Genomic DNA, 24,649 nt, shown 5'->3' with positions numbered 1-24,649 from the left:
TCCCTGGACCGGAAACAAGCATCCTGTGACTAGTTTCAAGTTATTAGCTCCTCATCAGCCAGGCTAGCTTGAATCCAGTGACATAATGAGCATGGGACACACGTCTGGGCAGAGAGATCCTTTCCACTTAGGGGGACAAAAGTAAAAAGAACAGATAATGCACAGTGTGCTGAACAAATTAAACATTCAAACCCAGTCACAGATCTGGTTTAATCCATCATTTTTTTGCTCACTACTCCACCCCAGTTTAGACCCAGTCATATGCAATTCCTTCTTGACCCTGCTCCACAAGGGAACAGCCAGCCCGAACTGCCACGCCAGTCCTTCCTAGACCAGAAACAAGCAACTTGGGACTGGTTTTGGACTATAACCCCTCATCAGTCTGACTAGGTTGAGTCCAGTGGTACAGTGAGCAAGGGGCCCACGTCTGGGCATACCCTTCCAACGTAGGGCGACAAAAGCAAAAAGAACAGATGATAGATGGAAGGCTGAACAAATTTACATTCAACCCCAGTCCCAGATATGGGTTTAAACCATTGTTTTTTTGCTCACCACGCAACCCCAGTTTGGACCCAGCCATACGCAAATCAGTTATGACCCTGCTCTCCATGGGAACAGATCAGCGCGAACTGCCAGGCCAGGTTCTCCCTTAATGGAAACAATCATTGTCGGTCTGGTTTCGTCTATCTCCCCTCCTCAACCAGGCTAGCTTGAATCCAGTAGCACAGTGAGCACAGGTCCCACAATCCTTCTTAGGCATGGCCACCTATTGCTCCAGGTACATTTGTAAATTTGACACTGCGAGTGGACCTCTAACAGATCTAACAAAGCGAGATATTCCGTTTGAATGCTCATCTTAATGTGACCAAAGTTGCCAGAAAATAAAACATGCAATTAAAAATGCAACTGAAATGGCTTACTTTGATCCGAAATTGCAGACAAAGATTATGATAGATGCAAGCCTGGTAGGGTTGGGCACAATTCCTGCCCAACACAATGGACAGCCCGATGCTCAGATACATTGCGGCCTATGTTAGACAGAGTCTAGCTCAGACTGAACGTGCTTATTCTGAACCTGAAAAAGAAAGCTTAGCTGTAGTATGGGTAGTGTGAACCCTTTCATGTGTTTCTCTACAGAAAGCATTTCCCCCTTGTTACAGATCAGGCGTTGCTCACCATTTTCAGAAATCCGAAAGCCAAGATATCCCCTCACATCAACAAGCGGGGTTGCATCTGCAGCAGTATGATTACACTAATATGCCCAAATCAGGGAAGGCTACGGCATCAAATCACAACGTCCAAAGCAGCAGAGGCCTACATCAATTTCATAGTAAAGTCAAGTGCACTTGCAGCTCTTTCTATTGAACAGATTCTGACAGCTTCTAGTACTGACAAATACATGTTCAAGCTTAATGAAATCATTGCAACACAATCAGGAAGGAAACATACTCTACCTCTTACAGATGATGTTGAGTGCCAGAAATGCAAGAATGTCCGGGAAGAACTTTCTGTTACACATGATGGTGTCATACTAAGAAGGGCAAGAAGAGTTATCCCTGAAAACCTGAGGAAACAAGTTATTGGACTGGCACATGGAGGACATTTTGGCCTTGCTGCCACTAAAAGAGCCCTCAGGGCGAAAGTGTGGTTCCTGCGCCTTGATTAGCGAGTTGAAAGGGAACTAAAAGCTTGTCATCTGTGCAACTGTCTGTCTCCCAAGACGACTCAGCACCTGCAGAACATGTCTGAACTTCCTAAGCAGGCCTGGGTGAGGATTGCAGTTGACTTCTGCGGACACCTCAATAATGGACATCATCTCATGTTAGTTGTCAATGAGTACTCACATTTTCCTCTAGTGCAAGTCTTATCTCAACCACACATGACAAAGTCTTAAGGAAGCTGGATGACATTTTCCCAGCATGGGGTGCTCCTTCGATTCTCAAATCTGACAATGGTCCACCCTTCAATAGTAGAGTTCAAAGACTTTTGTAATAATTTCAACAATAACATCAGAAAAGTACACCTCTCTGGCCACAGGTAAATGGCGTTGTTGAACGATTTACAAGTACTTTGAAAAGGGTGGTTCAGTGTGCTCTGCCGAAGGGTAATCAATCTCAAGTCAGCTTTAGACCCAGCCCTCCATGCCTACCGTTACACTCCTCACTCCACAACAGGAGAAACTCCTGCCACCTTTCTGTTCGGGAGAGCTCTTGGAACGAAGATACCACAATGAACCACTAGTCGGTCAATAGACCTTGACGACATTTGTGTCACTGACACCTCTCACAAATGCAAAATAAAGGCTTACACCCATAAGCGCCAATACGCTCGAGATACGGTCTTCGAAGAAGGAGACCAAATTCTTGTCAAACAAAAACATGACTGACGCTCTGTTTGATATTGAACTGCTAAGACTTGTGGCGAGCAAAGGACATATGGTAACTGCCCAATGACCTGGAAAATCCATAACCAGAGACTCATCACACTTTATGCATTTACCTCGATGTTTGTCGGCTCCAGACCTCATGAATGAGACAAGTAAACCTGAGTGCCTAAATCAAGCATCTGACTTTTCTCCAGAGATGCCAGATGAAGGTGCCCCTCCTCTACCTCGTACAACTAGATTTGGGAGACTGATGCGAGCACCTCAACAGCTTATCGAGGAGTTATAATGTGTGTAGTGTGTATATTTTTTGTACTTTTTATTAACAAAAGGGGAGATATTGTGTCCTATGTTTGTGTAGGCGAGGCCTCTAGTGACCCTCGGCAGATTCCTTAAAAGTATTAGGTAATCTGTAGGGTGTAGTAATAAAGTTGTCATGCAGAGCGTTCACTTAATGGTTACATGCTGAAGGATAAAGAAGTGAAAACGTGAGCTCCGTCTGTGGAGTAGTCTGTTACATGTTCCTGGGCTGGGGAGGATGTCCTACCAGCCGCAGACCCAAATGTGAATGCCAGATTGGAGGCACTCTTCTGACACCATTGTGAATAGTTGAGCAACTCACTCACTAGCTCCAAGCAATTGTTTCTCTTCACATCTTTGAAGTTCACATTGCTCATTGACTTTCGATGATCTATGGCTCCCCTTCGTCTGTACCTGCTATTCACTGAACTCCAGTAAAGCTTTAGCATTAATAAACAAATGTGTTAATAGTTGTCAAGTTTTCATTTGCATATTTATGACACTTCCATGTTTTATTGTGTTAATGATGATGCTTTATAACGAATGAAGTAAAGCATGCATCTGTAGGTTATTAAATATTTCAGAAATGACACCATTTGGTTTGATCTAGGCATTCAACAGCTGATATGTTCCCCCACTCATAGCGCTGCTCATACCTTAGATGGAATATGTTCCAATTACCACTCTCTGAAAATCAACTCCCCACTACCAATGGCCTGGACGGACCACTGGTTTATTCCATTTGAGATAAATCACAAGTCCACCAACATCATACGGAACTGTGCCAGCTGCACACCCACCATGGTCCGGTAATGGAATAAAATGTTAATCCACTCTGATCTCAACACTATAGCTCCAGACCACAGACCCAATCTAACGGGTGACCTAGCGAGGTACTCACAACAATTTACCTCTTGGATGTCCCTACTCTCTAACACTCTAGCTCCCCCAGTCAACTTAAAAAGGAAAAACCCATTATCAAAACCTCCTCCCCTTGGTTTACACATAAATTGATAGATCAACATCTCCAATGTAGACAGCTCTAGCGTTGATGGCGAAGAAACTATAAATCAGAAGATCTTTCCCAGTTTAAACTAGACTTAAAAAAACCTATCATCGCCTGATCAGACTAGAAAAGAAAGTATACTATTCCAAAGTACTGGCCTCAGCTGACTATGACCAAAAAACTATTTTTAAGCTAGTGAAATCTTTCACGCATCCCAAAGCACTCGAACAAGAAAATCCCTTCTTCACAGTCTCTCTGTAATCAAATAGCCGATTTCTTTAAACAGAAAATTCAAAACATTCATGCCGATTTTAAGGATATACCTCCCCCATCACTAATCCAACATCTAAAACCCAGAATAAAGCACACCTCCTACATTCATTTCAAAGGATTGATATGGAACAATCCAGCCAAACTATCCTCTCCTGCAAATCAGGATCTCCTTTTGACCCCTGCCCTCCAAAAATCTTTCACGCCATAGTGGACACTGAATCCATTCATAAATAGTATAATCAATGCATCACTTTCACTAGCAGAGGTACCCTCAGACTGGAAAATAACAGCAGTTAAGCCCCTCCTGAAAAAACCGTTGGCAGACCCTACCACCCTCTTCAATCTCCGGCCTATTTCCTTACTACCCTGTCTCAGCAAAATTACTGAAAGAATTGCCAACAGTCAACTCACAACCTTTTTTAGAAACCGGAAACACCCTATCTCCAACGCAATCATGCTTTAGGCCATTACACTCCACAGAATCAACACTTCTACATACCGTGAGAGCCTTAAATCCGCCCTGTACGAAGGGACAAATGCAGTACCGATTTTATTAGACCTATCAGCTGCATTGGATACCATCTCCCATGAGATCCTGCTACATCGCCTCAACACATGTGGCATTTCCCATCTGGCTTTGGGCTGGATCAAATCATTTCTGACAGGCCTTCAGCAAGTAACCACGCTCGGGCCCTACGAGTCAGCCATGAAACCTCTGCAAAAAAACAACTGATGGAAGAAATGCTGGACAAAGCAAACATTCACCCCAGCCACAAAGATCTGGGTTAAATCAATCATTCTTTTGCTCACCACACCACCCCAGTTTGGACACAGCCATATGCAAATCAGTCTTGACCCTGTTCCTTGTGGGAACAGTCAGCCCGAACTGCCAAGCCAGGTCCTCCCTGGACCAGAAACAAGCATCCTGGGACCTGTTTCAGGGCATCAGCCTTCATTAGCCAGGCTAGCTTGAATTCAGTGGTGTAGTGAGCACAGGACCCACGTCTGGGCATATCCTTCCCACTTAGGGTGACATATGCAAAAAAAACAATTGAAGGACAGAATGCTGGACAATGCAAACATTCACCCCCAGTCACAAGAATCTGGGTTAAATCCATCATTCTTTTGCTCACCACACCACCCCAGTTTGGACACAGCCATATGCAAATCAGTCTTGACCCTGTTCCAGCCCAAACTGCCACGCCAGGTCCTCCCTGGACCGGATACAAGCATCCTGGGACCAGTTTCAGGGCACCACCCTTCAACAGCCAGGCTAGCTTGAATCCATTAAAGCTCTGCATACAGTTGTCCGCATGGATCTATATTGAGTCCAATCCAGTTTAACATCTATATGGCTCCACTTATAGAACTGATATCATTATTCAACATCGATACTACATCTTATGCAGACGATACTCCGCTGATTCTAACATTAGATAAACAATCTAGCAATGGTGAAGTAAACTTCCAACATTGTCTCGCAGAGGTCTTTCATTGGATGAAGCAGAACCACTTGAAGTGCAACTTGGAAAAAACTGAAATCATGCTCCTAGGCAAAGCCATCACTTTCATCCCCAGTCGCTGATGGCCACTAAATACCCCTCCTCCATCTAAAACGGTGGAAGTAGTAAAAAATCTTGGGGTAAAATGTGATTCTACCCTATCCTTTCGTCCGCAAGTACTATCTGTAGCTGGGAAGTGTTTTCAACTGATTAAATACCTGAAGTTTTTTTTGTTTACCTTCTGCCAACCTGCGCAAGAAAATCTGTTACAGCAGCCCTAATAACTTCTAGGCTTGACCAGATTTGACAAAAAAAATAACTGCTAGGCTTGACTACTGCAATAGCCTCTAATCAGGTACCAACAAAACTATCCTCACAAAACTTCAGACCGTTCAACACTCTGCAGTTTGCCTGGTATTCAAGCTGTCACATCGCTACTCGGCATCCGCAGCTTTAAAAGTGTTGCGTTACCCATACACAAAAGAGTGCTATTTAAGATACTCCTCATCACCTTTAGAGCTTTCAGGGCCCTATATCACCACACGCACCCTTAGATCTAACTCAGCTAATCTTTTTAAACCTGCCTGTTTCAAACTTGAAACTAGAGAAGGGAGATCAGTAACCATCCTAGGTGCAAAAGCATGGAATTCACTCCCCAGCCAGTTTCCTCTCATTCAATCTGAAACTTGGTTCAGGAAATCCCTAAAAACTTGGATTTTCGGAGTCCCTGACTCTCTATGCTTCTCTCTCATTTAACACCTTCAGTCTCCCCAAGGCAACTCAGACTACTCTGTACCTTCTCCATCTATTTCTGCACAGCGCCAAGATACTCCTTTCAGAGTGATAGTCGAACTTTAGAAATTCCAGTTGCAATAAAATACAATCAAGAACCAACTTTGAAATAAGTGCAAACTCCTTGAGTGTTTTTACAAAAGCACCTCGTTTTACTCGATCGTCTTGTAAGAAATTCTGCACTTGGAGATTAAGGTGAGGGTCAAAATCTGCCAGCTCTGCATAGATAACTGCCCTACTAATGCTGGACAATTTTATGTTTCTACCTATGTAGCATTCTTGTCAGCGCCAAATTGTTCTGTGTCATACGGTTGATGGTCTCATGTCAAGATGACCGATTGTGGAACGGCCTGGATGTCCCAGGCTGACCCCAAGACATTTGAGAACATTTGGGGCTCTGGATGAAGTGCAGCATTAAGTCGCAGATAGGGGGGAAGACTGGTTTCAAGTGCTATCGTCCATGAGAAGGTGGCATGAAAAGGTATGCAGCTAACACGGTGGTACTTTTTGGATGCACATCACTGTAGTAAATTAAGTATTGACACACAGATGATAGACGGACTGCAGAGCAAATCAAACATTCACCCCCAGTCAAGAGCACATGGTCGACTGATTTGCATATGCTGGGTTCAAACTGAATGGCATGGGGAGCAAAAAAACAATGGATTTAGGCCCAGATCTCTGTACTGGGGTGAATGTATGATATTGTTCTGCATTCTGTCCATCAATTGTTCTTTTTGCATCTGTCACCCCGAGTGGGACGAATATGCCCAGACGCGGGTCCCATGCTCTTCATGCCATTGGAGTCAAGCTATCCTGGTAGATGAGGGGTGAAATGCTGAAACAAGCCCGAGGATGCTTGTGTCCAGTCCTGGGAGGACCTGGCCTGGCATTTCGGGCTGGACTGTTCCCATTGGGTGCAGGGTTAAGACTGATTTGCATATGGCTGGGTTCAAACTGGAATTGCATGGGGAGCAAAAAAACAATGGATTTCGGCCCAGATCTCTGTGCTGGGGTGAATGTATGACATTGTTCTGCATTCTATCCATCAATTGTTCTTTTTGTAAATTAGGTATTGTACTGGACATGGACTGTAATATAAACTTCGTCCTTAGAACGTTAGGTATTGCTCCTACTGAGCCTCAGCAGAGTTATGTTTGATTCCGGACTGTTCAAACTTTCAGAAAAGACAAGAACTGGGGTAAGATACATGTTTCCTTGTTAATCCTCCCCGTTTGCCATTATGCTTCTGGGACGCGAGTGAGCGTTTCGCTCTGTTCTGATCCTGTGAGCCCTTCACTGGCTCTAATACGGGTGAGTGGTCTAACAAACAACAGTTGGTTATGTATACATATATGGAGAAGCGCTAAATGGCACACAGCCTTCTGTTTTCGAGCATGTGTGTACGCAAAGGTTACTTTTCGGATTTTTTTTCCCGGATCACAGACACGTTACTTTCACGATATTGGCACCATTCATGCATGAATATTAATGAATTTGAGCGCTGTACCATGCCTCTGCTGTTTTATAATAGAGAATCCGAACATATACAATCACTGATAGATGGTCATTATATTCAGAGGCACACAGTTCACGTTTGTGGCAGAAGGGGTTTGCGCAAGGTGGTGCTAAATGCGTGTTTCTCCACTTCGTCACCTTAACATACAACATGGGGCATGAAGTGAAAAAGGTGATACAAAGGGAACAACATCATGCATGAAATACAGAATCGAAAAAAAAGACATTTAAATATTATTTGTCTTGTCTGTTTCTTTTGTATTTCAGGTCAGGTCACAAAACAAGGTATAACAGTGCTTTGTTATTTATGGTGTGTAGGAGAGTAGGGTCTGCTATCCTATGGTCACCCCAATTTTTGCTTTTTGCTTCACTGGTTTTCGACCTATTAAGGCTGTGGGCCTGCTAATCAGACCCCCAGCCAGCGGTTCTCTCTCTAAATTCACATACATGTACTAGAGGTACATAACCCAATTGGAACTGGACTCCTTGTCAGCCCCTGTACCATGCACTATACGTGCTCAGGGCATAGGTGCCACCAAGGCCTACCCGGGGCTGCAGCATAGCTTTTGCCACCCCTGGCTGGTTCTTAAATTGACACAACTGGCTGATCACTCAGCTGGGGCAAGTTGGTGTAATCACCCCTTGCTTAGATATAGTATACCTATATCTGGACACATATAAACCTGTGAGGCACTCCTATGGAAGGCCTTATCAATCCTGGAGGCAGAGTGCGTGGTTTAATGTGAGATGGAGCTCGAGCATGAGCTGAGCCTGTCTGCAGCTGTCGGGAACAACTCCCTAAGCTGTTCCGGGATAATGCCATACCATATACTATTAAGTGCATTATAATCCTCGCGGTTATATGTTAACTTTGGTTTGGCTTTATCAAAACATGTCGTGTAAGGTGTCATATGATTTGGAATACTATCCCCTCGACAGTCCTGTCGACGGGGATAGCATTCCACCCCTCTAGAGGGAGAAGACATGTTACTTTACTGAAACGCAGTTGATTTTTAAAAGAGCCTCAGATCCACAAAATGGATGCTTCTGCCACAGACACAAGTCTGACCTCCTGCTGCTGACCGAAACTCAGCCGAGGAGGCCTGGACAAAGGCTTTCCTGTTGCAGGGAGATGTTACACCACCCCAGATAGGAGCTAGTGGATTGTAGCAGGGAGGTTTGAAAGAAACCAGACACTGCCTGGGGAGCACAAGGCTTCCCCTTGCATAATCCAGTCAAACCAGTTCTGGGGCACACCAGCCCCAGTCCCAGCGCGGCCTGGACAAAGGGAAAGGGGTGTATCCACCCCCTTCTTGGGTCCCATCCATAGGAGGGGACCTAGCAGGTAATCCAGCCCCCTAGATTGGTATAAGAATGGGAGCAGTGCCAACGCACTCAGATTATCCTGATGAAACATTTGAAATGCAACTCTGGACCATTCGACATCCTACTCGACGTAGAAGACTGAAGAATCTCCCTTGTGGACTGACCACCCTGTCCAAACAGGCACCATCCAGCACCTCGACGTCTGCTTTGTTGCAGGTCCCCCCGGAACTCGAGCGACAGAGATCAACCAGATCAAGCTTGCCTGCTTTCTACCAGCCCGATCCACAGTCCCTGCAGAGCTGAGACCCGTGGAGGCGACCGGAAGCGTGGGGCCCGCCATCTTGAAAAGACCACGAGACGCTGACCGTGCAGCCCACGAGTAAACCTCGAAGCTGTACAACGGGGTTTGAGAAGCCCCAGCCCTGAGCCACTTTTGCACCGAAGCTCACCCCTCTACACTCAACGAGTGCTGCGTGGGGCCCTTCTGCTTCTTTTGGCTCACCGCGTTGGCCCGGTCACTTGCCCGCTGGCTTGTGGCCCCTGTGCCAACGAAACTTGAAATCCGACTTGTGATTCTAGTTGCTCCAGACTTGCACCCGCTCCTCTGAAAACGAACACCCGCTCTGACCCTCCTGGTCCGAGTGAGAAGCAATCTTCCAGTCCTGCGTGGATTGCTCTTGCCAAGTGTTGTTTGCTCCAATCTTGAAGCCGACAGCGCCGACGGTGAGAGCCTTCGTGGGACAGCTCGTGACCCGCTCCTGGACATCCTGATGCCCCAGAGTCCATGTGGCAGCGGAGAGAAGCTCCTCGACAACCACCTGATTGCGCCCAACATTGCCTGGTTCCGTCCTGGCTCCACCCTGGTCACTGCTGAGTGACCCCGACTCTGTCCCCTCTGCTTTCAGGTACTTTACGACTCTGATCCACCCTTGGATCATACCGGACACTTCTCCTTCACATCGCCTGCAGCTTCTTCAGCTTCAAGCACCAACAACCTGCGTGACGAAACCCGACGCCACTTCGACCCTATGAACCCGCTTCCTGTGGGTGAGGTAACTCAGCAACGCGGGTGTTCCCACACTGGTACACACCTCTAGGGTCTGTGTCTAAAGTTTTATCCTTCTAGGTTGAGCGGAAGTATCCTTAAACTCTAACTTTGTAACTTTTATGCACCATTGACTTTGCATTGGTGCATGCGTGTGCTTCAAGCGCTGCACCCGAATCCCGCGGGCTTTTCCCGACTTCAGCATTGCTAGTCCCGACTGCTCCCAGCGATTCCCTAGGCCCTAGGCCTAACCACTGTTCGATTGGTATCTCTTATACCACTTTCTTAATATATGGTTTGAGTGGCCACCCGCCCTCATCCATAATTGTGCAACTTTCATATGTTATACTGTGTTTTTGTTTAAACGCTTGTGCCCCTTTGCTCATAAAGAGTACTGGGGATTATTTTAGCAATAAATACATATATTTTTATAATATATACTTGTGTGGTGTCCTTTCATTTGATATTACAGGATTGTGATTGGTAAAACAGCTCGCTTAACACGACCTCTTAAGTTTAGCCTTTCAGGCTGCTTAGTCCATGCTACCCCTAGGATAGCTTGTCTATAAGGTTGACTTACAACCAGACACCATAAGGGATTGTTTGGACTGATACAAGGTGGTTCCAGAATTGGAAACATCATATATCATTGGTGTGCAGCGGTGCGGATTTGAGCTTGCTGTTGTTTTACCATTGCAATCTTTTTATCAAATTGAAAGATCACATTAAGTACCTTAGGTACATATAAACAAAAGCTTAGCATATTTAAGTTCTACTGAACTTAGTAGTTGTAGATTAAAGGGATTAGCACACCCTGACTACAACTCACTAGCAAGGTACAGTAGGAAAACATTAGTGTAGGTAAGTGCACCACTTGCACCTCACTAGCAGTCATGTCTGGCACAGGAGAGGCTTCAGGCTCTGCCCTTGTGACAGTTGACCTCACCAAGGCAACTTCCAGCTATGACAAACTTAGCCATAAAGACTTGAGTGCCTTATGCATTACAAGAGGGCTAAAAAGGGGTCACAACCCCACAATTCCTTCCCTGATAGCCATCCTGGAAAAGGATGACTTAGATAAGGCGAGTGCAGTTCCCTTAGATACAGGAGATGGAGTGAACACCCCTGAGAATGAGAACACTCCTGAGGAGGAAGAAGAAGAGGAAGAAGAGGAGGAGGAAGGCTCAGAAGTAGATGAGTCTAATCAGAATCAGAGGGGTAACCAGGTTGTAGTTGCCAGGCTTAACCAGGCCAACTTAGACCTACATGGGAATGGAGAGGGCCAGCACCTCCCCAGATCCTATACCATAGTACCTTCAGGCAATAGAAGGCTGAGATCTCCCTCGGGGGACTCTCATATTTCTAGTGTCTCCAGGGAATCTCAAAGGGGAATGACTTCCCCCCCAGAGAAAAGAGCATAGGGCCAGAATGAGGGCTGTCCAACTCCAGATAGAGAGGGAAGAGATAGCCTTGGCTCAAGCTAAACTTGCTTTAGCAAGAGAACAAATGTTGTGTGGCTTAGATGCCACTGGTGGCAGCATAATTCCTAGAGAGAAAGACAGGGGCTATGATAATAGAAACCTGACAAAAATTGTGCCCCCATACAAGGAAGGGGATGATATCCACAAATGGATGACTGCTCTTGAGAGAGCCTGCATGGTACAGCAGGTTCCTCAGGATCAGTGGGCTGCAATTTTATGGTACTCCTTTTCTGAGAAAGGGAGGGATAGGCTCCTCACAGTTAGACCTGAGGATGCCAAAAACTACTCTGTCCTGAAGAGTGCTCTTATTGAAGGGTTTGGCCTATCCACTGAGCAATATAGGTTGTTGTTCAGAGACACCCAAAAAGCACAGAACCAGGACTGGACTAATTTTGTTGATTGTGCCACTAAGGCTCTGGAGGGTTGGCTACAGGGAAGTAAAGTCTCAGACTATACTGGATTGTACAATCTTATAATGAGAGAGCAGACCCGTTTCTTCTCCTGAGGCGGAAGCCGGGAGACACACATAGCCTCTGCACAAGCTTAACTGTATTACAGCATCGTTTTTTAAAATACTGTTAAAATTTGTGTTAACCCATTTCTTTGGCCTTGGTGGCATTTTTAACACCTTGGCTGCTAGGCGTTTTCCCCCCCTGTGCTGAAAATTGCACTTCTGCTGCTTTCATGACGAGCTCAGCTCGTCATCAGCACAGCTCAACTGTGCATCATGACGAGCTGAGCTCGTCATCAGCATCGAAAGGGTTAATTACATATTCCTCACTCGAGTGACTGTGCCGATTTAGAGCTCAGTCCGGCCTCGATCTTGGGAGGTGAAGTGGAAGGAACGCGGACATCTTAGGGAGGTATCTCCCAGGTTGGGTGCAGTCTAGCTGCTCAGGCGCAAGGCACTCGGCGCTAGTATTTAAACATACGTCCATGCCTCCACGCAGCGGACGCGCTTTGCGGACGTGCCAACATCGCGCCAAAGGAGCGCCTAAGGAAAGCCTGTCTGTGCCCATCCGGGCCAGTCCGGGACCAGGGGCCACGGACTTAACCTCTGCCTCACAGGTAGGACCCGCTATCATGTATAGCCGTAATGTCCTCCTTAAACTAAATAAGGGTGTAACCACTAATTGTATCACATTGGATTTTCACACCCGTGCCCCTAAATCCTGTACTGGATGCAGTTACAAACTTTTCCCTGATAAACTGTGTCGCGTAGGGGATGCTGTTGATAGGTATCGACTGGCGTTACTTAATTGTCTTCCTTACCAAAACATGCGACTGAGCTCGCTCTGCTCCTTGAGGAACGAGATTTAGATGTACTTTTCCTTACGGAAACCTGGACAAATGATGGCTCCCAGTCGAACATTGTCCGTGCTTTACCATCCAACTATGCCTTACTTAGACAAGACCGCCCTGACGGTCGAGGGGGGTGGGGTGGGGGGGGGGGCGGGGGGGGGATACCATCATTTTTTTAAACACCCTAGGATTCAGAACAGAAAACATTTTAATCTCTGGAGCTGAAAGTCTTAGGTTTGCCATCTCCTTTTCTCCCACCTGTACTTTCTCCGGAGTGCTGCTCTATAGACCCCCAGGCCCGTATGCTCAATTTTGTGAAGACCTTTCAAATATGGCAATAAATTACTCTAGCACTATCCCCAACTTTTCCATTCTGGGTGACTTTAACATCCATGCAGATGAACCAGACTTGCCGGCCTGCACTTATTTGACTGCCGGTCTGGAGGTTCTCCATCTGAAGCAGTTAGTCACATACTCCACGCACACTGCAGGATATATCCTGGACCATTGCTACACCAATGTAAACACCCTCAGTTACGACAACGCCATCAGGGTCCCCTGGTCTGATCTTTCACTACTGCTGTTTTCTATGCCCTCACAGAAGCAAGTTGAACATGCTATACTCGTGAAAAAAATTTGCTGAGTTTGGTCCAAACTTCCAATAGAAGCCTGGATTATCAATCTTAAAAACACTCTACCAAAAATAACCAATGACCCTCTGGAAGCCAATACGTCTTTCACCCAGTGGGTAGAGGCCTCGCTGGACCTCACACTCCCAAAAACTGAATTATCTCATAGAAGTGGTGAGAATAAGAAAGCTTGGTACACGCCTGATTTGAAAATACTGAAATTAGCATGTAACCAACATGAAAGACAGTGGAGGAAACATTATTCTGAAACTGATAAGGCCAGCTATAAACTTGCCTAAAAGAAGTATAAACAGGAGATTAAAACCACTCAATCTAATTATTTTCAGGGAAAAATCAGCATAGCCGCCAACTCCCCAAGAGAAATTTGTAACATTTTTAAATCCCTGGTCGCCCCTCCTTCCCCTATTGACGACCCAGCACTCGCACAGGTGCGATGTGAGGAACTTGCAACATTCTTTTTTAATAAGGTGGCCACTATATACTTATCCTTCCAAAACACACCTATTGAATTTCCTTCTTCCTCCTACATGGCTCTGACCCAATTGAAGGAATTTGATCCTGTAGACCTCCCTACTACTCAGCTTCTCCTAAACAATCTAAAGTCAGGCTCGCCGACTGATCCTGCACCTCCTACTATACTAAACCTGGTATCAGATACCGTTGCCCCAGTTATTTAGGAGGTGATTAATGCCTCTCAGGCCTCAGGCCTGGTTCCCTCTACCTGGAAACAGGCTAGAGTTAAGGCCCTGTTGAAGAAACCCAATCTCAACCCTGAAGATTGGGCAAATTACCGCCCCATCTCCCTCTTGCCCACTATCAGCAAACTTACGGAGAAATATGTTAATTCTCTACTTGCTGCTTTTCTGGAAGATAACAGCTCCTTACATTCCACACAGACAGGTTTCAGGAGAAACCAGGGCACTGAAACAGCCCTCATTACAATGGTTGAGGAAGCAAGGAAAATCGTAGACAACGGAAACCATGCAGCCATATTACTATTAGATCTTAGCGCGGCCTTTGACACCGTGAACCATTCCATCCTGTTACACAGGCTGGAGAAAGTTGGTGTCTCGGGCCGCGTGCTACAGTGGCTCCATTCCTTCCTGTCTAACAGGACCTTTGTGGTCTTTGAAAACAAGGCCTCCTCCCCCCAAATGTGTCTTCATTGCGGTGTTCCCCAGGGTTCGTCCCTCAGCCCCACCTTATTTAACATTTACATGAGGCCTTTGGCTGAGGTGGTGCTCCCCTGGGGAGTACAACTGGTAATGTATGCAGACGACACAGAACTTATTATTTCATTAACCACTCATGACGCCCCTTTTGAAAATCTCTCTACCTGTCTTAATAAAGTTCGGGAATGGATGGATGAATCCTTCCTAAAACTTAATGGGACAAAAACAGAGGTGATGATGTTGGGACACAAGGCACCTACCACGGTGGAGGATTGGTGGCCGGATAGTCTAGGCCAACCACCAAGCCCAAGACGCATATCAAGAGCCTTGGGGTGTGGTTGGACCCAGCTCTTAACTTTTCAGTACAGGCCCAGAAGGTAGCTGCTACATGTTATGCACTCATGAGGCTTCGGAGAAAAATTATCACCCTTCTTCCCTTCGAAGCTAGAAGGATCTTAGTTCAGGCGTTGATATTATCACGCCTGGACTCAAATGTACTATATTTAGGCATCCTTCAAGGGACAATCAAGATCCTGAAGACCGTGCAGAACTGTGCTGCACGTATGTTGCTGAACGTCCCACGGAGAACTTCTGCCAAGCCTGCACTCCGTCAGCTTCATTGGCTGCCAGTGCAACAGAGGATCGAATTTAAAGCTCTGGTTACGGTCCATAAAGCAGACAATAAATCAGGACCTGCATTGATGCAATCATTATTCTGTCCGTACTCCCCTGGTCGGGAATTAAGATCTTATAACAAAAATCTCTTGACAGTCCCCAAAATAATGAGAGTGCGTATGGGTGGCCGACGTTTCTCCCTACAGGCCTCAAAACTCTGGAACAATCTTTCACTTTCCATCACACTGGAAGGCAACCATTTTAGTTTCAGGAAGATGCTGAAAACCCTCCTGTTTATCTAGACTTGGTGAATGAACGTTGGTCTAAAGCGCTGGGATGCCTTCGGGTAGCCATGCGCGATACAAATACGTAATCATTCATTCATTCATCCTTAACCACATGGCTGCTGGGCGTTCCCCCCCCCCCCCCCCCCCCCCCGTGCTGGAAAAATGCCATTTTAGTGGCACCATGACGAGCTGAGCTCGTCATCAGCACACGACACCCGTGGGTGATGACGAGCTGAGCTCGTCATCAGCATCGAAAGGGTTAATAACTGTCAGAACCAGCTGTTGCATCAATACCTTATTGACTCTGATCTGACTTCTCCCCAAGAATTGGGAAAGAAGGCGGACAAATGGGTCAGAACAAGGATTAAGCAGAAACCCCAGAACCATGGTGGAGACCAGAAGAAAACAGACCAGAAGGGTGGGGATAAGAAAGATAAAGAAAAAGACCAGAAGTCTTCTTCAGGCCCACACAATTATAATAAGGAGGGTGGTTCCCAAAATGGTAACAAAAGGAAGAAGAATGATGGCCCAAAGAAACCTTGGTGTAATACCTGCAAATCAGTTTCACACTGGGGCAGTGAGTGCACCAAGAAAAATCCAGTTCCTACCACTGCAGCTCCTAAAGCACCTGCACCCCCTAGTACAGTCAGCAGTGGTGGTACACAACCCAAGGGTTTAGTAGGGTTGACCCTGGGTACTGAGATGGAATCTGGCCTAGTCAGAGTCCCTACTCAGGCTGTTCTTCTTTATGATGTGGACTTGTCTTTGTCCACTACTGTGAGCCCCAGTAACCTGGGCAAGTATAGGCAGACGCCTTTGATAAATGAGAAACTGGCTCAGGCCTACAGGGACACTTTTGCCAGTGTCACTATGGTGACACCTGACTTTGTGGACCCTGGACATATTGTACTAGGTGAGAATTACCTAGTGACCAATGCAAGCAACACCACTACTACACATAGTGTGGCTGTTGTGTACTTCTCCTGGGGAGGGGTAACTGGCCTAAAGAAAGTTGTTGTGAGTGCAGACCTCCCAGTAGACTGTCTGTTAGGCAATGATCTGGAAAGCTCAGTTTGGTCAGAAGTGGAGTACAGGACTCATGCAGAAATGCTAGGGATTTCAGCACATTTCCTTGCAGTGACAAGGACTCAGGCTAAGAAGTGCCTTCCTGAACCAGTGGTGGATCTTGGAACAATAGACCAACTACAACCCAAGAGAAAGAGCAAGAGGGTTAAGGCTGGGCCTTCCTACTTGCCCCAGGTTGAGGATCAGCCTCCACAGGGAGATGATCCTGCAGTCCAAGAGGAGACTGTCTCTGAGGAACTTGAGCCTGATCAGGTTGAGTTTCTGGGGACAGGAGGACCCTCAAGGGCAGACCTGGGGCAGGCCCAATTAGATTGCCCTTCCCTTGAACCCCTCAGACAGCAAGCTGCTGGTGAGGCTGCAGGGAATGCTCAAGGTACCCATAACGTGTATTGGGATGATGGGCTCCTTTATTTAGAGGCTAGAGACCCCAAGCCTGGTGCTACCAGGAGGCTGGTCATACCTTTGAAATCTAGGGGCTTCCTTCTTACCTTGGCCCATGATATTCCCCTTGCAGGACACTTAGGCCAGAACAAGACTTGGGACAGGCTTGTCCCTCACTTTCACTGGCCTCATATGTCAGAAAATGTCAAGGAGTTTTGTCGCTCCTGTGTCACTTGCCAAGCCAGTGGTAAGTCAGGTGGCACAACAAAGGCCCCCCTGATACCACTATCTGTGGTGGGGGTACCCTTTGAAAGAGTTGGAATAGACATTGTGGGTCCCATGGATCCTCAAACAGCATCTGGGCACAGATTTATACTGGTGGTAGTGGATCATGCCACCAGGTACCCAGAGGCAATTCCCCTGAGGACCACAACAGCACCTGTTGTGGCAAAAGCCCTCACTGCAGTTTTCTCAAGAGTGGGCTTTCCAAAGGAGGTTCTTTCAGACAGAGGTACCAACTTTATGTCTAGATACTTAAAAGCAATGTGGAAGGAGTGTGGAGTAAACTACAAGTTTACCACACCCTATCACCCACAGTGCAATGGGCTTGTGGGAAGATTCAACAAGACCCTCAAGGGAATGATAAAAGAATTACCAGAGAAGCTTAGGCGGAAATCGGACACCCTTTTACCCTGCTTGCTCTTTGCTTACAGAGAGGTCCCACAGAAGGGGGTTGGCTACAGCCCTTTTAAACTTTTGTTTGGCCGCCCTGTGAGGGGTCCACTTTGTTTGGTGAAGGAAGGATGGGAGTTACCTCTCAAAAAGCCTAAGCTAGATGTTGTGGACTATGTACTTGGTCTCCGCTCCAGGATGGCTGAGTATATGGAAAGAGCATCCAAAAACCTGGAGGCCAGTCAAGAATTACAGAAAGCTTGGCATGACCAAAAGGCTGTTCTGGTTGAGTTCCAGCCAGGGCAGAAGGTGTGGGTGTTGGAGCCAGTGGCCCCAGCAGCACTCCAGGACAAATGGACTGGACCCTACCCTATTGTTGAGAAAAAATGAGAAGTCACCTATGTGGTTGACTTTAGAACCCCTAGGAGCCCCCACAGGGTGCTCCATGTGAATCGTTTGAAAGCATTTGTGGACAGGGAGGAAATGAGCTTGCTCATGGCAACAGATGGGGATCAGGAGGAAGAGAGTGACCCTCTCCCAGACCTGCTTTCCCAGAACCCTGATGATGGTTCAGTTGATCAGACAGCCTCACTGAGCAGCAACAGGTGGACTGCAGACAGGTGTTGCAGGCCCACAGACACATGTTTTCACTCACACCCAGTCAAACTAACTGGTGCACCCATGAGGTGGACACTGGTGACAGTCTGCCTGTGAAGAATAAAATCTACAGGCAACCTGACCATGTCAGGGATTGTATAAAGGCTGAGGTGCAAAAGATGTTGGAGCTTGGAGTGATTGAGCTATCAGTAGTCCTGGTGCCAAAACCTCATACCAAAGATGGAAAGAGAGAAAAGAGGTTTTGTGTGGGCTACAGAGGTCTCAATGCTGTCACTAGGACAGATGCACATCCCATTCCAAGAGCAGATGAGCTCATTGATAAATTGGCTTCTGCCAAGTTTCTGAGCACATTTGATTTGACAGCTGGCTAATGGCAGATCAGACTAGCTGAAGAGTCAAAAGCCAAAACAGCATTCTCTACCCCTAGTGGACATTATCAGTTTGTGGTGATGCCCTTTGGTTTGAAGAATGCACCTGCCACCTTCCAAAGGTTGGTGAATCAAGTCCTTGCTGGGTTGGATGACATTTGTGCAGCATATCTAGATGATGTTGCTGTCTTTAGCTCCACCTGGGAGGATCACCTGATCCACCTGAAGAAGGTTCTGGAGGCCCTGCAAAAGGCAGGCCTGACTATCAAGGCTACTAAGTGCCAGATAGGGCAGAGCAAGGTTGTGTACCTGGGCCACCTAGTAGGGGGGGGGGGGGGGTCAGGTTCAACCATTGGGGAGCAAGATCCAGACCATACAGGACTGGGCTCCTCCAACTACCCAGACACAAGTCAGAGCCTTCTTGGGCCTGACTGGGTACTACAGAAAATTTGTAAAGAACTATGGGTCCATTGTGACACCATTAAATGACTTGACATCCAAGAAGATGCCCAAAAAGGTTCAGTGGACAGTTAGCTGTCAAAAGGCATTTGATGACCTGAAGAAGGCCATGTGCTCTGCACCTATCCTGAAGAGTCCTGACTACTCCAAACAGTTCATTGTACAGACAGATGCTTCTGAGTTGGGGGTGGGAGCTGTGCTTTCACAACTGAATACAGATGGTCAAGACCAGCCCATTGCTTTTATTAGCAGAAGGCTGACCCCCAGGGAGAAACGTTGGTCAGCTATTGAGAGGGAGGCCTTTGCTGTGGTTTGGGCCCTGAAGAAGTTGAGGCCATACTTGTTTGGAACTCACTTCCTAATTCAGACAGACCATAAGCCCCTCTTGTGGCTAAATCAGATGAAGGGTGAAAACCCCAAACTACTCAGGTGGTCCATTTCCCTACAGGGTATGGACTTTACAGTGGAGCACCGCCCGGGGACTGACCATGGTAATGCAGATGGTCTCTCTAGGTACTTCCACTTAGAACATGAAGACTTATCTGGTCAAGGTTAAGTTTAATGTCCCTGCGTTTGAGGGGGGGGGGGGGTTGTGTAGGAGAGTAGGGTCTGCTATCCTATGGTCACCCCAATTTTTGCTTTTTGCTTCACTGGTTTTCGACTTATTGAGGCTGTGGGCCTGCTAAGCAGACCCCCAGCCTGCTGTTCTCTCTCTAAATTCACATACATGTACTATAGGTACATAACCCAATTGGAACTGGACTCCTTGTCAGCCCCTGTACCATGCACTATAGGTGCTCAGGGCATAGGTGCCACCAAGGCCTACCAGGGGCTGCAGCATAGCTTTTGCCACCCCTGGCTGGTTCTTAAATTGACACAACTGGCTGATCACTCAGCTGGGGCAAGTTGGTGTAATCACCATTGCTTAGATATAGTATACCTATATCTAAACCTATATCTGGACACATATAAACCTGTGAGCCACTCCTATGGAATGCCTTATCAATCCTGGAGGCAGAGTGTGTGGTTTAATGTGAGACGGAGCTCGAGCATGAGCTGAGCCTGTCTACAGCTGTCGGGAACAACTCCCTAAGCTGTTCCGGGATAATGCCATACCATATACTATTAAGTGCATTATAATCCTCGTGGTTATATGTCAACTTTGGTTTGGCTTTATCAAAACATGTCGTGTAAGGTGTCATACGATTTGGAATACTATCCCCTCGACAGTCCTGTCGACGGGGATAGCATTCCACCCCTTTAGAGGGAGAAGACATGTTACTTTACTGAAACGCGGTTGATTTTTAAAAGAGCCTCAGATCCACAAAATGGATGCTTCTGCCACTGACACAAGGCTGACCTCCTGCTGCTGATCGAAACTCAGCCGAAGAGGCCTGGACAAAGGCTTTCCTGTCGCAGGGAGGTGTTACACCACCCGAGAAGGAGATAGGGGGTTGTAGCAGGGAGGTTTGAAAGAAACCAGACACTGCCTGGGGAGCACAAGGCTTCCCCTTGCATAATCCGGTCAAACCGGTTCTGAGGCACACCAGCCCCAGTCCCAGCGTGGCCTGGACAAAGGGAAAGGGGTGTATCCACCCCCTTCCTGGGTCCCACCCACAGGAGGGGACCTAGCAGGTAATCCAGCCCCTTAGATTGGTATAAGAATGGGAGCAGTGTCAACGCACTCAGATTATCCTGATGAAACATTTGAAACGAAACTCTGAACCCTTCGACATCCTACTCGACGTAGAAGACTGAAGAAACTCCCTTGTGGTCAAGGAGTGACCACCCTGTGCAAACAGCACCATCGACGTCTGCTTTGTTGCAGTTCCCGCCGGAACTCGAGCGACAGAGATCGACAAGATCAAGCTTGCCTGCCTTCTACCAGCCCGATCCACAGTCCCTGCAGAGCTGAGACCCGTGAAGGCGACCGGAAGCGTGGGGCCCGCCATCTTGAAAAGACCACGAGATGCTGACCGTGCAGCCCACGAGTGATCCTTGAAGCTGTACAACGGGGTTTGAGAAGCCCCAGCCCTGAGCCACTTTTGCACCGAAGCTCACCCCTCTACACTCAACGAGTGCTGCGTGGGGCCCTTCTGCTTCTTTTGGCTCACCGCGTTGGCCCGGTCACTTGCCCGCTGGCTTGTGGCCCCTGTGCCGACGAAACTTGAAATCCGACTTGTGATTCTGGTTGCTCCAGACTTGCACCCGCTCCTCTGAAAAGGAGCACCCGCTCTGACCCTCCTGGTCCGAGTGAGAAGCAATCTTCCAGTCCTGCGTGGATTGCTCTTGCCAACTGTTGTTTGCTCCAATCTTGAAGCCAACAGCGCTGACGGTGAGAGCCTTCGTGGGACAGCTTGTGACCCGCTCCTGGACGTCGCAGATGCCCCAGAGCCCATGTGGCAGCGGGGAGAAGCTCCTCGACAACCACCTGATTGCGCCTGACATTGCCTGGTTCCGTCCTGGTTCCACCCTGGTCACTGCTGAGTGACCCCGACTCTGTCCCCTCTGCTTTCAGGTACTTTACGACTCTGATCCACCCTTGGATCACACCGACACTTCTCCTTCACATCGCCTGCAGCATCTTCAGCTTCAAGCACCAACAACCTGCGTGACGAAACTATGCACCCGCTTCCTGTGGGTGAGGTAACTCAGCAACGCCGGTGTTCCCACACTGATACACACCTCTAGGGTCTGTGTCTAAAGTTTTATCCTTCTAGGTTGAGCGGAAGTATCCTTAAACTCTAACTTTGTAACTTTTACGCACCATTGACTTTGCATTGGTGCATGCGTGTGCTTTAAGCGCTGCACCCGAATCCCGCGGGCTTTTCCCGACTTCAGCATTGCTAGTCCCGACTGCTCCCAGCGATTCCCTAGGCCTAACCACTGTTCGATCGGTATCTCTTATACCACTTTCTTAATATATGGTTTGAGTGGCCACCCACCCTCATCCATAATTGTGCAACTTTCATATGTTATACTGTGCTTTTGTTTAAACGCTTGTGCCCCTTTGCTCATAAAGAGTACTGGGGATTATTTTAGCAATAAATACATATATTTTTATAATATATACTTGTGTGGTGTCCTTTCATTTGATATTACAGGATTGTGATTGGTAAAACAGCTCGCTTAACACGACCTCTTGAGTTTAGCCTTTCAGGCTGCTTAGTCTATGCTACCCCTAGGATAGCTTGTCTATAAGGTTGACTTACAACCAGACACCATAAGGGATTGTTTGGACTGATACAAGGTGGTTCCAGAATTGGAAACATCATATATCAGGCCAACTTCTCACATGGTGTGACTGATTACTTGGCTGCTCACTACACATTGTGAAATCAGTCACCTAGTAGTGTAGGTTACATTATTTCGGTCCTGATGAATTGCCATTAGATCCCCCGTGGAATGGACTAGGCAAGACACATTTTGCCCTCACATTTTAAAAAATGATCAGGATTGCTATCCAGGTCCATAGAATCACACATGAGCAACACAGTTTTTAATTAGGTTAGTGAGCTTCACCAGTAACGTTTCCTCAAACCCAGCATCACTAGACCTATTTAATTCACTTTTTTCAATCACACTACACATTCTTCACAACCCACAGACCCACACACCATCATACGGTAAAATTAAAAGATCACCAGCAAAGAGCCCCTTCGCGTTTGCCTGTCAGCATTGCAGCGCCAGTCCGACGAGGAGCATGCCCAGATGATGAAGCATGACACCTTTTGGGATGTGTGAGGGCACTTCCTCCTATTAGAGCTTATTCCACCGACCTGACAATTCACTAGTTCTCAATCCTTCATTTCTCCTAACTTTGTCCAAGGAACTGAACACTCTTGTATTTATATCTAGATGCCCGCCACCCCCTACCCTTCCAGCCTCGCCAACTCCCACTCCCAAGTGGCAGCTCTAAAAGCATCCATTCGGTATCAGTACTTTACCTATGTGGACGACACACAAATCTTTCTTGCATTGTTGTTTACTTTAATGTAACAGATAACAGAATGCAGTTTAGGACTACCTGCATCCATCTGCTGACTACACCGTGGCAAACATTTTCAAATTAAATACTAACAGAGCACACACTGACTGCAGCTGGGAGACAGAAAGGACCGCTGCACCTCCAACGTTAGGCTGTGAAAACACTCAGTAAGACTAATTCTTTTTTCCATATTTTGTGTTTTCTAACCAATGAAAACAACTCAAGGAGTCAAGTTTCTAAATATAGCTTTTTATTCAAAATCACATGACCGACATGATTTTTTCACATACAACATTCCAATTGCTATGCAGATCAGAATCTTGAGGACACGTCCTTAATAGAGCACTTGTTAGCAACGTGGTTTCGTTTGGGCAAAATCTACTACCAATGAGATTGTTCTGCAACACAACACACATATCAGCAGGAAGAAAATAATCTGGCACATCAATGCTGCAGGCTTCGATTCTACCACTTTTTATATCCAGGTTTAGTTTCACTTCCAGGTAGGTTTGCTTGTGAACTACATCAAAACTGGTGCTAACACTAAATCTTGGTGTTTTCCCATAAATCCAATCCCATGTCTGAAGCTCCTTCGTTTTTTTACGAATTCCAGGGAACAAATCCTCATCTTTTGGATCTATTAGTTTAACATTGATGTCAGTATGATGATGCATAGCGTACTCTCCAGCCACATAATCCATTATCTCTTGGCAGGATAAAGTTGGATCCACATCCCAGAGACTTTTTACCATAGCAGGAACGCTAGGAGTAGCATTACTATGTATACCCTGAAAAGGACTTTTCAGAATAACGGGTATCAGATGACTGTCTGCATTGCAAAGCAGTGTACAATGATGATAAGCCACAGTCCTTCCAAGTTTTGCTGCAGTACCTGAAATTTTAAATTTACCATCTAACATGAGATCGTATCGTTTAGTGTCTTCCACGTTTAGATGGGGTCTTAACCTTTTCAATGCTCTGATAATTAGTTTTAGGTTTTCCATTCGGTCATATTCCTTTTTAGATGTGAAAAAGGTAAAGTTGATGTTGCCTTGGTCATGATAAACGGTTCCACCGCCACTTCTCCTTCTGGCTAAACAAACCCCTTTTTCTCTCATTAGGTTGAGATTACACTCTTTCCATGGATTTTGGTGCCGGCCAATGACAACAGCTGGGTTATTTATCCACAAGAAAAGGATGTGTTTGTCCTCTAAATTCATGTTATCATGAACCCAATCTTCCACTGCCAGGTTTCTATATACATCATTGGACACAGACTGCAGAACAAGACCACTTTTGGTGGTGCTCCAGAAAGAAGACGCTGGAACTCTGTGTGTCGAAAGGAATTGGAAGCAGTTCATCAATGAGGATCTGCACAACATCCTGCAGAAAAAAATAAAACAATGTTGTTTCTGGCTACTTCTG

The 24,649-nt window shown here is 46.6% G+C and overlaps 1 protein-coding gene across 2 annotated transcripts in view; it reads right to left on the bottom strand.

The window, feature by feature from the left end:
* Positions 1–23,459: 23,459 nt before the first annotated feature.
* The window catches only part of LIPT1 (lipoyltransferase 1), a 32,348-nt gene continuing 31,158 nt past the window's right edge, over positions 23,460–24,649 (bottom strand). For both annotated transcript variants that reach the window (XM_086934228.1, XM_086934229.1), the window contains exon 2: positions 23,460–24,607. In XM_086934228.1, the coding sequence (XP_086790354.1) occupies positions 23,485–24,606 (1,122 nt within the window). In that variant the 5' untranslated portion in view covers position 24,607 and the 3' untranslated portion in view covers positions 23,460–23,484. The remainder of the gene's footprint in view (positions 24,608–24,649) is intronic.

Source organism: Lissotriton vulgaris, chromosome 8 (genome assembly GCF_964263255.1).
Source record: "Lissotriton vulgaris chromosome 8, aLisVul1.2, whole genome shotgun sequence".
Lineage (NCBI taxonomy): Eukaryota > Metazoa > Chordata > Amphibia > Caudata > Salamandridae > Lissotriton > Lissotriton vulgaris.
This window is presented reverse-complemented; position numbering and strand designations above follow the sequence as displayed.